Source organism: Sardina pilchardus, chromosome 15 (genome assembly GCF_963854185.1).
Source record: "Sardina pilchardus chromosome 15, fSarPil1.1, whole genome shotgun sequence".
In the NCBI taxonomy this organism is placed as follows: domain Eukaryota; kingdom Metazoa; phylum Chordata; class Actinopteri; order Clupeiformes; family Clupeidae; genus Sardina; species Sardina pilchardus.
This window is the reverse complement of record NC_085008.1, coordinates 5,636,322-5,652,420: the sequence shown is the minus strand read 5'-3', so window position 1 is coordinate 5,652,420 and position 16,099 is coordinate 5,636,322. Positions and strand designations below refer to the sequence as shown.

The window sequence follows — 16,099 nt, the reverse complement described above, 5'->3', positions numbered from 1 at the left end:
TCTGAAGTTGTAATGCATGAAGTAATATCATTATTGTTGTAACATATTTACTAGCTAAGCCATTATTATTGCATATGTTTCATGGCATATTAACCTTAGTTGTTTTTACTTAACTTACAGTATATGGGTAATAAAACACTTTGTGGACTGGCTCAACCCCTGCTTTTGATACTTCATATCCAGGTGTTGTTACTGACGCACATATGCTTTCCTGTGTTGCAGGTCAAAAACACGGCTGCTAACGTACTCAGGGAAACATGGCTCATCTACAAACACACCAAGCTGGTGAGAAAGATCGACCACGCCAAGGTCCGCAAACACCAACGCAAGTTCCTGCAGGCTATTCACCAGTGAGTGCAAGCGGGATCCCTGACTTTTTTCATTTTTCTCCTCAAGCGCTGTATTTGTCTTTTTTGGAAAAAAAAAAACTGCGCCAGCCACTTTAAAACGAGAAATAGCTTTGTCCGTAAATGAAGCATAAAATATGAAGTGCAACACTGTCAGTGTTTCCTTCTTTTTTTCCGGGGAGTGATTTTACAGAGCGAGTGTGCAGACAGAGCGAGCGAGCGAGCGAGCGAGCGCTCTACAGGTAACGGCGCAGGTGCGCAGTCTTAGGTGCCACCAAGCTGAGTCAGTGGAGCAGCAGCACTTAACCAGCGGCTCACAACTCCCGAGTGAGCTCCTAACAGTCCCGAACACGGCTTTCCTTTCACTAGCTTATAGACCCCCCCCCCACACACACACACACACACACACAGAATAAAAAAGAAAAAAAGTGAGAGAAGCTGCACTCCCTGTTCTGAGTTAGGGCGGTTTGGAGAAATGTCTCCAGTGTGTGTTTTCCCTGCCAAGCCTGTCTGAAGTCAGACAGTTACAAGAAAGCGGCTACTAGGCAGGTTGTTTTTATTTCTAAGGGGGCGGCATTGTTGAGTAGAGCCAAGCTCTATCCTTCTCTCTCTCTCTTCTCTGTCCCTTATTTGAAACTTGCAAAAACTCCCTGCTGCAGCAGTCTACATACAGTAGATAAATAAAGACAAAAAGGAAGGGATATGATACAGTATACAACGCAGACCGTAGGAGCTCTTTGAATCTAAATTTAGGCTGTCCACAAAGCTCGTGGATAGAACGTTGTTTTTCTCCTGTCTTTGCTTTGAAAAGTGTTTCTCTGTGTACATCTGAGGGTTTTTCCTAAAACCTCTGTTCTGTATTCTGTCTTTGTTTTGCCCAATCAACGCACAGAGCTCAGAAGTAAGTCGTGTCTTTCCTGTCCTTTCTACTGTCAGTGCCTCACTCTCTCCTCCTCACCCCTTTTGTTTCTGGGTTGCTGTGAACAGCAGACATGATTGACATGATTTGTTTACGTGCATGAAGTTTGAAGCTGGATGCTGGATGACCATCCCTTTTTCTTTCTTTTTTTTCTTCGGTTTGCCCTCACGAGAGAAGTCCACCTGTTTTTGAGTTAATGAATGCATTGCCCACACTGACACACACACACACACACACACACACACACACACACACACACATGCACACACATTCAGAGTCTCAACACAAAGTTGAAACCAGAAAAAACTGAAAAAGTAGGAAACAGCATCTTGCCAAGCTTCAAATGCACCAGCTTGCTCCCGCAGAATCCGATCATGCAACCCAAACCTGTCCAGACCTCCATAACGGCTTGCACTGACCGCCTTCTGACCGTCCCCTGACCCTGTCTCACCTCCACCTGTGCCTTTCTCTTAAATACCTATCCCCACAGTCATACCTTATCACAATTACAATCCCACAAATTGGTTTTGGCCAACGCAGCAAGGACATTCAATCACCCTGATGGTGGATTTCACTTGAATGATGGATAATATTTCTCCCTCCTTTCTTGCCCCCTCTGCTTGGTCCTCCCTTTTGGAGAGAGGATCGTTCCCTCCCCCCTCTTTTATTTTGGCTGTGGGAATGAGATGTTCTGCTGAGCACATCAATTTGTATATAATGCATTTGGACTTGGTTTTTATAGGGCCCCATAAAACCTGCCCAGGCCTTAATGCATACAATCATAAATTTCGACAAACAGCCCACACCTGAAAGTTTTTCCATAAAGCCTGACTTTCCTGCGCGGTCCTCAAACAGGGACGGGCACGGTGTTCCGCTGGAACGGTCACTCGCCTTGTCAGCTGCAGGACATCCTTATGGAGCTCTGGCCTGCCAGGGGAACCGACACTGACCAATTTTGGACGTCTCAAAATTGGGAGCCCATTGTTATGAAGCACGCTCACGTTTATGTGCATATTTATTTTTGTGTGTTTTGTTTTTACTGAAAAAATAAGAGTGGTACAGCTGGTGCACTGCTACATGTTTCAGGTTGTTTACATGAGCGTGGCTGTCATTGGCATTGTGCATAGGAGCATGGAGACATGGTGGATAGGACAGGGCATGAAGAACAGTTTGGTGGGAGAAAGAACGGAGATGGGGGTGGGGGGTGGGGTGGGGGGGTAAGGGGTTGATTGATGTGTGTCTGGCTGTACTCTGGAAAGCGTTTTTATTTTTGTTTGCAAAGTGACCTTTTGCCACGTTCAAGGTTCGTGGAGCTTGAAATGGGGGTGGAGGGAGGAATGGGGGGTGGGAGTCACGGGTCGCTCACACATGGCTGCCTGATAAACACACAGTTAAAAGAGACTCGCTGCTTCCTAATTGCCCTGGAATGAGCTGACACTCCAGTGGATTTCACTGCCTTCATTCATATGAGGGGTCCCACTGGGAGGTTGCTCTTTAAGATCAAGCCCATGACAGCCTGCACTGAGAGATTCTCGTGCCCTTCATGTACTGTATGTTTGTTTCCGCACGACGACCATTTGACATGCAAAAGATGTTAAAGGCAATACATGTAAGGGCAAAATGTTGTGAATGTAAACACTGATTATATTCTACTAAAATACAAAATACTTCCATGTTACATTAAATACTGTAAGCCTAGATGTGCATATGGAGTATGAAGACTTAGTCAGTGAAAATGGCAACTCTCATCTACCTAATGCATTCACACACGACCTCTGTCACCTCTCCCCTGCTTCGTCCTATCTAAACACAACCTTCCCTTTCCGGGTTTTGTCTTGGAAGGTGTGGTGGCCAACACGTTTCCCTCTCACTCAGAGCCTCATTGCCGCACCATTATTGTTGCACCATAAGCAACAGAACATTAGTTAGTTAGTAAGATGGCGGCCAGCTTTCTGTCCAGGGTGAATACCGGCCATCGCTTGTGGACGCAGCAGCACCCAACGGTTTCCTCCCCCTGGACGCTTGTAATCTCTTCATCTGTTTGTGCAGGGAGCAGGCGAGAGTGACTCACCCACATCGCTGCCCCATTGTGTGCACAGCGCCATGTTATTAGGCCGATAAAGTTCCAACATCTGTGCTGATTAAAGCAAAACAAAACCTGTTTGATTCCTTAACCTTTCTCGCAGATTGCCACTGATTGTTCTCGAAGGTGCTTTCATTCACAACCCAACGCCGCCTAAGTTTAGAACAATTGCAGCATGGAAAGAACTTGTTTTTATTAACTTTACTGGACCGAAAGGCTGAGATCTGAGTCTGCGGATAAAGATGGTATAGTGTGGCCTTTTTTCTAATTGTTTCACTGAATCTCATGAAAACCCAGTTATGCTATTGTCAGAATGACCTTTCAAGTGACATTTGTGTTGGGCCCATATTATGCTTTCTAGCTGTGTCCAGTTATATGAATCCTGGACCAAGTAGCCCCAGCAATTTACACATTTAATTCCCTTTGGTATTCAGAACTCTGATCCCATCCCTATCTGCAGTGCCTACCGATGTACCCCTCCTGCAACCATGAGTGGCTCTCATGGCATACACCACCTGACCTGAAGAGAATGAGCTTTCTGGGGCCCTCTGAGGCGTTACTTGTTTGTGCTTATGAAAGAGAGAACGTGGCACCTATTGAGATGGAGGGAGGGAGGGAGGGAGAGGGGAGGAATTAGATTAAAAAAAAAGAGTGAGTCATTTATCAGCATTGAGAACGTTCTCACAAATTGAGACTCGTTTTGTATTTCCCACGCCCCCTGTGGCTGACTACGTTTGCATGTTTGCGTTTGCACTTATATTTATTTGGATATTATTTTTATTTAGTTTAATTTCCTTCACAGTCTGGACATGGGAGGACATGTGCATGTGGAGTTCTCTTGAACACGCCCTACCTCTCTTTCTTTCCTCCTTCTCCATCCTCAGTCTCTGGTGAATCAGCCGCCCCACCCCCCCTTCCCCATCATGTTTTGTGCTAACGCGCCACTCCACCTCTCCCCCACAGACTCCGCAGTGTAAAGATGGAGCAGAGGAAGCTGAACGACCAGGCGAACAATCTGGTCGACCTAGCCAAGGTAAGAACGAAGAGTGGCCCTACGACATGCCCTCGTGCGCGTGCCTCTGCCGGGCTTGTGCGCCATTCAGGTGCTCGGTGCTCGTAAATCAAGTGAGATAATGAATTATTGACTGCTCCTGTTTGGTAGTGCTACTGGTCTGTTTACCTTACTGTGTGGTTACACCTCAGATATCAATGTGGAGAGTTTCCTATGTTTCCCTTCCATTTGTTTATAATGCCTAACCCTTTCTTCCCTCCTCTATCGCTCCATCCTGCTTTCTCTTTGTCTTTCATTTTCATAACCTGTGATATTTCTTTCCATCCTGTTTCTTTTTTCCTCCAATTCTCTGTATCATCTCACAACCATTTTTCGTTTCTTCTCTTTTTTGCCAACTCACTCCTCCCTCATATTTCTTATCTATCCACTTTCTTTCTGCATTTTTGTCCTTTTTTCATTCTCCTTCTCAACCTTTCAAACCTGTGCGCGTCCCAGACCCAGAATGTGATGTACGACCTGGTGTCGGAGCTGCAGGAGCGCGGCGAGGAGCTGGACAAGCGCATCGGCACGCTGGAGGAGAAGCTGGAGGCCATCGGCGGCAGCCTGCAGGCGCTGCCCGGCCTGCTGTCCCAGACCATCCTGCAGCAGCAGCGCGACTTCCTGCAGGGCCTGCTGGCGCAGCGTGCCACCCAGGAGCAGCGGCCGGGGTCACAGGGGTCACAGGGGTCGCAGCGCTCCTGGACGCCCACGCGGCAGCGCCGACGCTCGCCCTCCACCGCCCCACACACTTCCTCCGACAGCGGATAGCACCCGCCACCACCCACAACCCCACCCCCACCCACCCACCCTCAACCCTTAACTGACTTCTACCCTCACCTTACACCCCCCACCCCCTACACACACCCCCACTGCACACTGACCACCTCTGCCACACCTGAAACTAACAACACTGCTTCGAAAACGACTTAGTGAAACAAACAAACAAATAAAACATATTGATCAAACTTTCAGCAGAAGAAAGACAAATTTGGAACAGTGATGAATGACCACCTAAAGAAAAACACAATCACCAACAAGAGAAATGAAAAAAAAAGAGATACAAATTAAACACAGAAAAATTATTTTAAATAAAAAATGGTAGAGATATGGTTTATGTTTAGCCATTGTATGGCTGTTAAAGTTAGCTTTTTTGTAAAGCCCTTGTATAGTTAACTTGACTTAGCCTAGGGTGTTGGGGCGATGCTGACTGTCTCAGTGGAATGTTCTGGAGCGGGAACAGAAGGAGCCAAGGCTCAGCAATGCAGACTCTGATTGCATGGGCAGACGACAGGAAGTCGACTGTGTGGTGTTGGGAGAGAGGAAATGGACTGTTAGATGGATTGTTAGAAGCGTCCAGCATGGTAGTCCAGGTGCCAGCCGAGAAGGCCCTTGGAAGCTCTGGGTTCAGGTCAACACTCGAAGGCAATAAGTAGAGAAGGGAGGCAGGGAGAGCATTTTGTCCCACCTGACTGGCACTGACTGAATGGGGAAAATATAGAATAATATATATTATTAATATATAGCTTTAGAGGAATTTTAGGATGTGGTGGGTTCATTGGAGCAGGATTCCAATTTTGGCATGTGGATGGATCTGGTATATTATAAACACTTATGTCACTTATTACTTCCATACATAAAACAATAACATAAATGGACTGTTCACTATGCTTATATAATGCGTGTACATATTGTTGTGTTTTAAGTTTTTCCCTTGCACTTAACAAGCCCTCCCAACCTTTATTTTCACTGAACTGCCAAAATTCTAGCCCAACATTGAACATTTTATACATGCAGATAACTATTTAAGATATTCCTTTTTAAGCCCTCTTAAAAACCAATGGAAAATGGAAAACACTTCCATTTGTTTTTAAGAACCACAATCAATAGAATACATTTACATATACATTATATTATATTTTTAAAAAACAACAGCATATTCCACTCACAGTATATCAGAGCTTCCAAGGGCCCTCAAAGCATGGAGACCCAGAGCAGAGAGTTCTACTGGACGGCCTATTGGTCGAGGATGACCTCTGACGGTTCTCCTGACAAGACTGGGAATTTAACCCCGCCCCTTGCATGTTTCAATGCAAATGGTGATGGAGCAACTCTTTGGAACGTCTTTATGTTCGATTTTCTTTTCTCTCCTTTTGTTTTTTACAGAGATTCCTTTTTTTTATCATTTACTTAGAATTTTTATAGAGGTAGTAGATTAGTTGATAAAATGTTATTAAAAGAGTGGCAGCAAAAGAGATCAAAACAAGCATTCCTGGTTCTATGACTAAAATTCACGGAGGAAAAAAACCCATGCATACATACAAACACACCAAAAGTAGACAAATTTAACAATGTGTTGCACATTTGGTTACTACCACAAAGTTCCCAGAATTGGTCTCCAGTTCAACATTTAGGATGACACTATTGGACATGTGATGTTTTTTACGGGTTCTAAAACAGCAAACTGCCTTTATTGTGTGTCTTTGGCCTTGTTGACAAAGCTGTAGCACCTTTACATAATGCTGGGCTCCAATGTAAGAATAAATCCTTAAAACAAAAATGTACTGCCTCTTGCTTGATAAAGATGCTCTTTTGTGGTTTAAACAAATGACAGCACCCACATATTTGCAAAGATGAAGGTTTTTCAATGCTCATTCTTATTCAATCTAATTTCTGTGATTCAAAATTATGTGTGAAGACGTTTCCCTCGGGCACAAAGGGTGATGGGCCAATCAGCAACGAGAAGGGATAAAACTATCACAGTCTAAAGTGGCTGTGGTAAACGGTAGTAACCACCCTTGCAAACATAAAGAAATTGCAGTTGGAAGACTGTGTACATTTATGTATAGCAAAGGTACTGTATGTGATTGGTTAAGCTGGACCAATGATATCAAAGTTAATGCAAAGTTTACTCCCCTTACAATGCTTGAGTTGGAAACGATTATGAGAGGTCAGACTTTCTTCACAGTGAAATGAAACAGTGAGACTGGCAGTATCAGGCTAGGTTTTCATACCGTTCATAACATTCAGAATGAAACATCCCCGTTTATGTTTTAAGTGTAGGCCTATTTCAATGCGTCTAAATCTCATCCAAACATCATCCAGGGCCACACATAATAAGACAAGACTACTCACTGCCTTTCATGGTAAAGAGACAATTAGGACATTTCATGTATGAGTGAAAAGTCATAAAGGCCATTTGGATCAAGGGAAGGAAATACATACATTAAGACTGGTTGGTTTACAAACAGTAATTGTATCAATTGTCCTCTAAGTTATACAAACTTTCGGTGTTGCACAGTTTAGAGTTTTTTGTTTAGGGTCTCCACAGATTTCTAAATCTACATTTTGGATGGTATAGCTTACCCAAAAGTTAATTCATTGGGTCAGATTTCAGTTAATCATGTCATGTGTCCATTTCCCCCTTCTTTCAAATCCAAATAACAGAGGTTGCTGATGAAGGTTGGAGCCTTCTTCTGCTCACTGATTTCTACCCAGATTCAACTGAATTCATTCAATTATGTCTATGTTCATGTCTTTCAAGCTTCAGTAGTTTCCCCTACTTCAGCAGAATAGACATTCCCTCCACCCACCCACCCCTATCCCCAGTGACAGGCTAATGTCCTTGCAAATTCATCTTACAACATGAGCGGAAATTGTCAAAGTACACCAAAACCAAAATATTGTAACATGGTAAATTACTTTAAAACCATAAATATTTTATTCCTGTATTAGTTTCAATTCTGGCCTTAAATTTTATGGTCATTTTCACAATGTTATGGGGCTACTGGCTAACACCACAGTATCTCCCCTGCTGGTCTGTGAATTATGGTAGATTTACTGTTAATCCCGACGCAGCTCTTTAGTTAGCTGTGGGCCTGCCGCCAACCACTCTGCAATCATTAAATTATAATCTGGGGTCATTCTGGAGCAGACCAAAACTTCAAAGGCAGCATTTTAGCCAGTGCTCTCACTTAGCTGCACTCCTGAGCTAAGCTCCTTTCGCTCGCCGCAGGTTCTTGAGCGTGGGAATGTGCGCCTGTGGGAGAAGTCTGTCAGGACTGAATTTTCATGCCTCTGCCCTGACAGGGGAGCTACACCCGGCAAGTAACTGAAGCATTCCGTTCGCGACGCGTAAAATCCATTTTAGAAGACTGGTCTATTTTTTTTAAAGATATACGCGCCACTGTCGCGTCTGGTGTAGCTACCTCCATTGATTGTAGTGATTATTAACTGCTGCAGCATACGCGTCGCAAACAGAATGCTTCAGTTACGCGCCTGGTGTAGCTCCCCTGTTAAGCCCACATGACCACCATTGGGGCCTGTGGTTCTGAAAGCACGTGACATGGAAGGTGACATGGAAGGTGTGCTATTCTCACTTGGGTCTTCGAATTAATTAGGCCTCTCTCCCTTGCCAGTGCCACCATTTCTTTAGTCACTTTTTGATTTTTTTTTTAATGTAGATCCTCTCAACGAAACGGTTCTGACGAGAGCTGCTATTATCACATCTCTGTTCTACACACTCAACTCAGGTGTGGTGGAGAGCGGATAGACACAGATGGGAAAAACAAGAGTTTATGAGAAACCGCAGCGGATGGTTCCGGCAGTGGGTGCATTCGGTCGTCCACCACCCACCGACGCCGGCGATTTGGACTGCGGAGGCGCAGCCCTGCGTTTACCACTCCAGCGATGGTCCTGAGCTGCCAGAGTGCTGCTAAAGAGCAGCTCCGCTCTGGAGAGGGGGTCGGGGGGGAGTGGAGAGCTAGGATGGGCTATGAGCAGATGGCCTCCACCGACCAACCCTCGGGTCCAAGGCAATCTCCCTATCCACCTCCCCCCGTGCCCATCTCCATCTTCATCTTCTCCACCCGTTATGCGCAGCCCCCGTCCTCTGGCATGGGTTTGCGGTCTTGGGATGCATTCCACGCTCGAGGCAAAATACTTTTTATAGCCATAGCTCTCTCTCTCTCTCTCTCTCTCTCTCTCTCTGTCTCTCAATCTCTCTCTCTCTCTCTCTCACACTCAATCTCTCGCTCTCTCTCCGTGGCACACCGCATGTGAATGCTACCGAGGCCAAGCCAGCTTTGTGAGATGGCTCCCTCGCTGGAGAAAGGAGGGAAGAGGAGAGGAGGAGAAATATCCTGTGTCCCACGCACGTGCCGCTCTAGATATGAATGAGACCATCATAATAAATCAGATGCTCGGGGGCAACAAGGGAGCACATATGTGTGGGTATTAAAAGCTGGGGGGTTTCCCAGCCTTTGTGGCCCACTCTAAGTGCTGCATCTCTAAGTGGCAAGCCAGGCTTGGTGGACAAAGCGGGGTCCTTTTACAAAAAAACCTGATTTGTCCAAAGCTTCGGTTCCTTGAGGTTCTCTGGCATGTGGGCAACGGTGACCTTGATTCTATTAGAGCCAAAGCAACCAGATTAATGCCATACTGAGAAATTGTACGCTGTAGGGTACAAGCTCAGACATGTGTGGTCTAGATTAATGTTTCGAACCAATGGGAAAATGGTCTTAAACCGATTCACAACATAACTCTATAGCCAGGAGTGCAGCACGCAAACAAAACAATGCCATTTCACAAACTTTACCCTGAAATCGGATCTACATGCATGCAGAGTAAAAGTTATTTCCATGAGAACCATCTTCAACCAACCCTCAAACATACTTACAGGCTCTGAATTTCAGGCATACAAAAGAGATTGCAGCTACCAATGCGGACACACTGCTTCCATCTCTGCAGACATCACTCATATTTTTGGGTTGCTGCCATCTCAAAAGGCTTTGGTTGGGCCAGCGATCTTCATTAAGGAGATGATGGCTTAGGATGTCTCCCCGGGTTTATCTCACGCTGCCCAAAATATCCTTGTTTGCGTGACAAAAAAGTGTTTTGGGGGGCCGATGCATTAATGCCCCCATAATTGGTCATCATTACGTGACTCGCTACACAGCCGAGCAAGTTTGTGGAGAGAAATAACGACATCATCTTGATATTCGCTCTCTTTACAGCCATGTGTTGCGCAATACTAATGCTCTTGCTTGTTTGCTGACCTCAAATGAAAATACAGTCGAGTCTTTCTCAAATTGTGTCTTACTCAAATGGTGCCTTACTGAGAGGTCTACAATTTTGCTTCCATCACATCTGCAATCCTTACTTTTCCAAGGGCTTTCACTTTTCTCAGCCCCCTTTCATAATTTGGTTGAAGTCTTGGAAGTGTTCATTACAATAGAACGCTTAGGCCTCTGTGGCTAAGACCAGATTAGAGGGAAGGTGGGCTTGAATGGAGTATTCTGCCTTTGCCGTGAAATTGCAGTAAAATACAGACAGACCTCAATAAACCCCCACCTGCTTACTCTGCACATCTTGAGGCGGAGACTAGAGCACACACAGTGCTATCTCTCTCTCTCTCTCTCTCTCTCTCTCTCTCTCTCTCTCTCTCTTGCTATCTTTAGTCAAGATCCTTCAAAATAAACCAACCATGACACATTCCAATACCCCACAAGAGGAGACCCCTGATAAGCTGGAATCCTTTTAAATCCACTTCAATCAATTATTAAAATAGGTGGCCCCCACCTACTCCCCACATCAATTCCGGCAACCATACTGAATGCACGCACATACAAGAACACATACTGTAGATGCATGGATACACATGTTCATAGACATATAGGGCCCTTTCTTTTTCCTAGACACACACACACACACACACACACATTTCCCCTCCTTTCTTTTCCATTTCAAAAGCTCCACGTCTCACAAACATGTGGTTTTGACAGGACCACAGCTGCTGTCCAGTCTATAAATTCCTTTGAATATTTCATAATTTAAAAAATAACAGAGCAGCGTGCCTGCACTTTGTTCGTTTTTCCGAGTTATTTTTTGCCTCTCTGAGTGTTTCTTTGTGGCCTAAAACCCCAAAATGCATCAAAGTGAGGGAGTGGGGTAGGGTGGGGGATACATAAAGTGGATTAACTGATAAATGGGATGATAAATGATTCATTTGTGAATGTTTGCATTTAGCGAGTTTGTTTGGATTGCACGGCTCAGAGCGTTTCAAAGAGAGTGCTGCTGGCCCCCAAAATAGCCGACTGCACTTAAATGGCGCTAATATCTCGCCCATGCACCATCACACAAAGGACCGTAAAATGTAACGCAGGGTCACACTCATCCTGCTCCCCCTCTGATGACATCCACAACTCCACCCCTCACTACAGTACAAGTGCAGCACAGTGGTAAATGGGTAGATGAGAAAACAAGTGTCTCGTGACTGGCTAGATACAGTACAGTACTTTAGTGGGTGGTGCGGCGGCTTTACAGTGGTATTGATGCAAGATGTCATGACTCATTTACCCTGTGGTTTTACTCATATGATTTGTTGGTGGAGACCAGTAGCTGTGTTTTATATCCTTATGGGGCTAAATTAAAAAAAATTAAACCTTGAACAAAAAAAACAACAAAAAAATGGATGAAAAGTATAGTGTTCAAGAACTAACATGTAAATAGTGTAAGAGGAGAACACTGTGAGTAGTTTCAAGAGGATAACGTGTAAATTGACTAACCACTCATTTGATGTGGGTAGTGTACGTGCAGATAACAGAATACATTAAGCCAGAGAGACCTCTCTCAGGTTTTGCAGGTCTGAATGTCTCCATCCAGCGCTCACGACAGCACACAATATGGCGGAACATCTTATCCGCCTCCCCCCTCAGCCATGACTGAGTGAACAGGACACGGAGGCGCCATAGGAACACACACACACACACACACACACACACACACACACAGCTGCCATTTGAACTCTGCACACAGCGATCACATGACACGGCTAATTGGTGGGCAACACCATGACTTCCGACCAGGAGAATGGCAGGCACTAAAGGAGGGCCATTTATGTGTGTGTGCTCGCGCCCGCCCATGTATGTGTCTGTGTGTGTGTGTGTGTGTGTGTGTGTGTGTGTGTGTGTGTGTGTGTGTGTGTGAGTGTGTGTATGTTGGTGTGGTTAAGGAGCTTGTGTATGAGTGGAGGAGTCAATGGGGGGTAGGTTACTGTGTTGGTACTTGGTAAAGTGGCTTACATTTTATGACTTTTACAGTGAGGCTGAGGACATGGGTTGATTTCGGATGGGGGGGGGGGGGGGTGATGTGGGGTTAGATGGCTACTCGCTGGTCTGCGGCTCTTTGTAATGTTCGGCTGGACCGATTGAAGTGGGCAGTTGCTTTTGAAGCGTAACATTTACCAACAAGAAAGAGAATCCACTCACAGACGCCCCCCAGCTCAACCTTTAGAAATGAAACAAATTCACCCAAGTCCTTGGCCAGGCCCAACGCCACCACTGATGTCAGGGGTTATGAAACCACAGCCACCATTAAAGCCCAACCCTCCTCTCGGTCCAGAAGCATAAACACTACATGAGGTCATGCTTAATCAAGGATGTCATAATTGTGGCTCGCTTTTGACATTAGATGACCAGGGGTTTTGACATTTTAGGGGGAAATTCAATCAAGGAATTGACATTTCATTTGGCCTTTGCCAAATTCCTTTACAGAAGTTCCTCATTTGCATAGAAATGGTAGGCTACGATTTTACTCAGTAACCCGGGGGATGTTTAAATAGCAAATGCAGGCACTAACTAACTGATGATTTCAGGATGACTTCCCCAAAAACAACCCCACATCACATTACATTTTTAGAAAACAAGGAAAGATGAGTGAAATGGTCTCTCGTTAAAAATCTACAAATAAAACATCAAGCAATGGAACACTGACTCAGCACATCACTTCCGCACTAATGTTGCGTTGTCTCCGTGATAATAATGAACAAACTGGTGGCATGACACTGACCGTTTTGAATTTTTCAATATCTTGTCAATTACTCAATTACTGTAAGTCAGTAAAACATGGAAAAAATCACTGAAATGGCACTGGTCTGTTGTCATAGACTAAGGTAGTGCTGCCCACTGCTAGGTAACTAGGGCAGATAACATACAGTACACACCTGACAGTCATTGTCCCCTTTCAAACCCAGCAACAACATAAAAAGACCCAAACTTACCGACTGAGCTTGCAGTATGTGTTGAAAATCAACAGTTACATACTCAACACATACAGTATGGTATAGAGTATATCTAACCTACTGCACACAGCTTATGCAGTAAGGAACTGTTGAGAATGCAGTGTATTGCTAAACAAAATAATTATTTACAATGAGGCTTATAGCGGTCTCTGCACAAATGGAACCATGCCATGGTTATATATACATCAATATGAGAGCAGCTAACGAGGCTATTTGTTATGGGTAGACCAAATAAAAAGACCATCACGTTAGGTTTTACCTTGGGTTTATCAGGAGGGAAATGCACTGGCACGACTGGTGTCAATAGTGACAAACACCTTTTAGACATAGTCATGATAGAGAATGGTAGGTGTTGATACAATTAAATGTTTTCATGTTGATAATACCTGTACTATTCAGAAATGCAGTTCTCATCTTAAAAAAAGGTATGTGTACAGTAATCTACATCAGTCATCTATGGACTCCTGACCTTAGATACAGTCTCTGAAAGATGGCACTGTCAAACAGGTTTCCATGTGAATGCCTCTGTAGAGCTTTAGAAGTTAGAGTTCGCTACTATTTTATAGATAAACCCCCCTCCCCAACATCCCTCAAAATACATAGGTCAGTGTCAATTTAAACTTGATAGGTTTCTTTTATTTCTGTGTGTGGGTCTGTGGGTGTGTGTGTGAACGGATGGATGGTTTGGAAGTTTAAATTCCTGCCAGTAACACTTGACCACAGCACTGCGCTTTCATAAAACTGAAATAAAATCAAATGCTTTTGGGCTAAAACAGGAATATCAAAGATATGTTCCCCAGTATGAGACGGATGTGCAGTGAAGCTCATGCTCCCAAGTCATTCAATCTCATGGTAAAAAAGAGAAAAGGGGCATGGGAAAGGAAAGGCAAGTCTCATAAAAAATGCAGGAAAAATAAAAAGCACCTGCAACATAAACAGCAAGTTGCTTTCGATTCTGGGTGAGTAGACAGGAGAGGCTTAGGCATGGGAATCAAAGTGCAGCTAAGAAAACATGGTCAACAGGGAACTTTTCCATAAGGCATTCTGTGAGTGGCTGCTAATAAAGAAACTGGACTGTAACTGTACTTTTATCACAAAAAAAAAATCTAAAAAGGCCAAGCGTATAACAATACGAATACATGCATGCTCACTCAGCAAGTAAATACAGTGTGTATAACGTAACTGAATTAAGTACAGTGTTTATTGTCGCTAAATAATAAACACATTCTGTGGAAGAATATTATTTAGCCATTCTGAGTGGTTACCTTGGCTTGCCAGGACTGTGTTTCTTAGCTTGCTTTAAACAGCACACGACTGTATTTCACACACAGCCGCTCTGTCTGAAAGGCCCGCACTGTCTTTGTTACAGCTATGACACTCACCAAAAGCCTTGACCCCATTTGTTCAAAGCCGGCCTTACACTTCGGGCACAACCACAGATTACCACAACACACACATACAAACACACACACACACACACACACACACACACACACATACACACACACACACACACACACACACACACACACACACACACACACACACACACACACACACTTCTCTGTTAATCAGTCACCCTCCATTGCACAGCAACACTTAATGGCTAGGAGACACTGGGATTAGCCTCAAGTCAAAGCACAGAGCAGCACCTACAGTGTCATCCTATAGCCATCCACCTTGAAGTATACCTGGCTCAGCCACTAAGTGGAGCGGGGGATTAAGAGGTAATTACCACCCAATCCATGATCTCATGTCCGCTGAGTTAGGCCAGGCCCAGATGGGGCACCAGTCTTCTCCTCACCACTCCCCAAAGTGGGGCTTTCTTTGTCCTGCACTGACTGCGAGGTGATTGTGTCAAACATTTGGATACTGCGATTGTGTAGTCATATACATGACATATATTACTGTAAGTGTCATTTACCGATGTGCTGGCTATAATTTTGTTATTATCAGATGAAACAACAAATAAAATTGTGCGCAATTGCTATTAAACATCTTTAAATAAAACCAATGGTTTTGTCTTGGTATGCCAATTCAAAGACTACTGGCAATTCAGTCTTATAAACTGATGAGAGCAGGGACCAATAATCAATATTAATCTCATCACTGAGTATGGACAAGCAATTTTCATGCTGTAGGTATATCAATACTGGGTGTCTTCCAAACATAAATATGCATGACTATCTGTGTTATTTGTCAACCGTTACATACTAAGAGCTGCAACAACAAAATTCAAAGGCTGTTTCTTTCCCAAACTGAAACGAAACGGTCCACAGGGTACATTATCTGCTGGACAAATGTGATAGGGCCATTACTATAACTGTCATAAATACGGGATATGGCTCAGTAGCTCCAAAGAAGAATGCCTGAAAATGTGCGACTGCATCAATTACAATGATTAAGTGAAGCCCCCTAACCTCCTCGCTGTCCGACAAGCTTGAGTGCCTTCATTTGAGGTAAGGTTTAACATGGCTACTGTCCCATGTGGCCTTCTCATCACACTGTGGAAAATCATTTGTCAACGGAATCTCAGCACGTGTTTAAGTCGCATTTCCCAGGCTGCACTGCTGCAAGTCCTTGGGAGTGAGTGAATGGAGTGAGTGAACGAGCGAGTGGGTGA

The 16,099-nt window shown here is 44.4% G+C and overlaps 1 protein-coding gene across 1 annotated transcript in view; it reads left to right on the top strand.

The window, feature by feature from the left end:
• kcnn1b (potassium intermediate/small conductance calcium-activated channel, subfamily N, member 1b) overlaps window positions 1–6,939 on the top strand; it is a 42,396-nt gene extending 35,457 nt beyond the window's left edge. Inside the window, exons 7-9 of the mRNA XM_062556937.1 lie at window positions 223–350; window positions 4,313–4,382; window positions 4,857–6,939. Of these exons, the coding sequence (XP_062412921.1) occupies window positions 223–350; window positions 4,313–4,382; window positions 4,857–5,168 (510 nt within the window). The 3' untranslated portion in view covers window positions 5,169–6,939. The remainder of the gene's footprint in view (window positions 1–222; window positions 351–4,312; window positions 4,383–4,856) is intronic.
• Window positions 6,940–16,099: the final 9,160 nt, after the last annotated feature.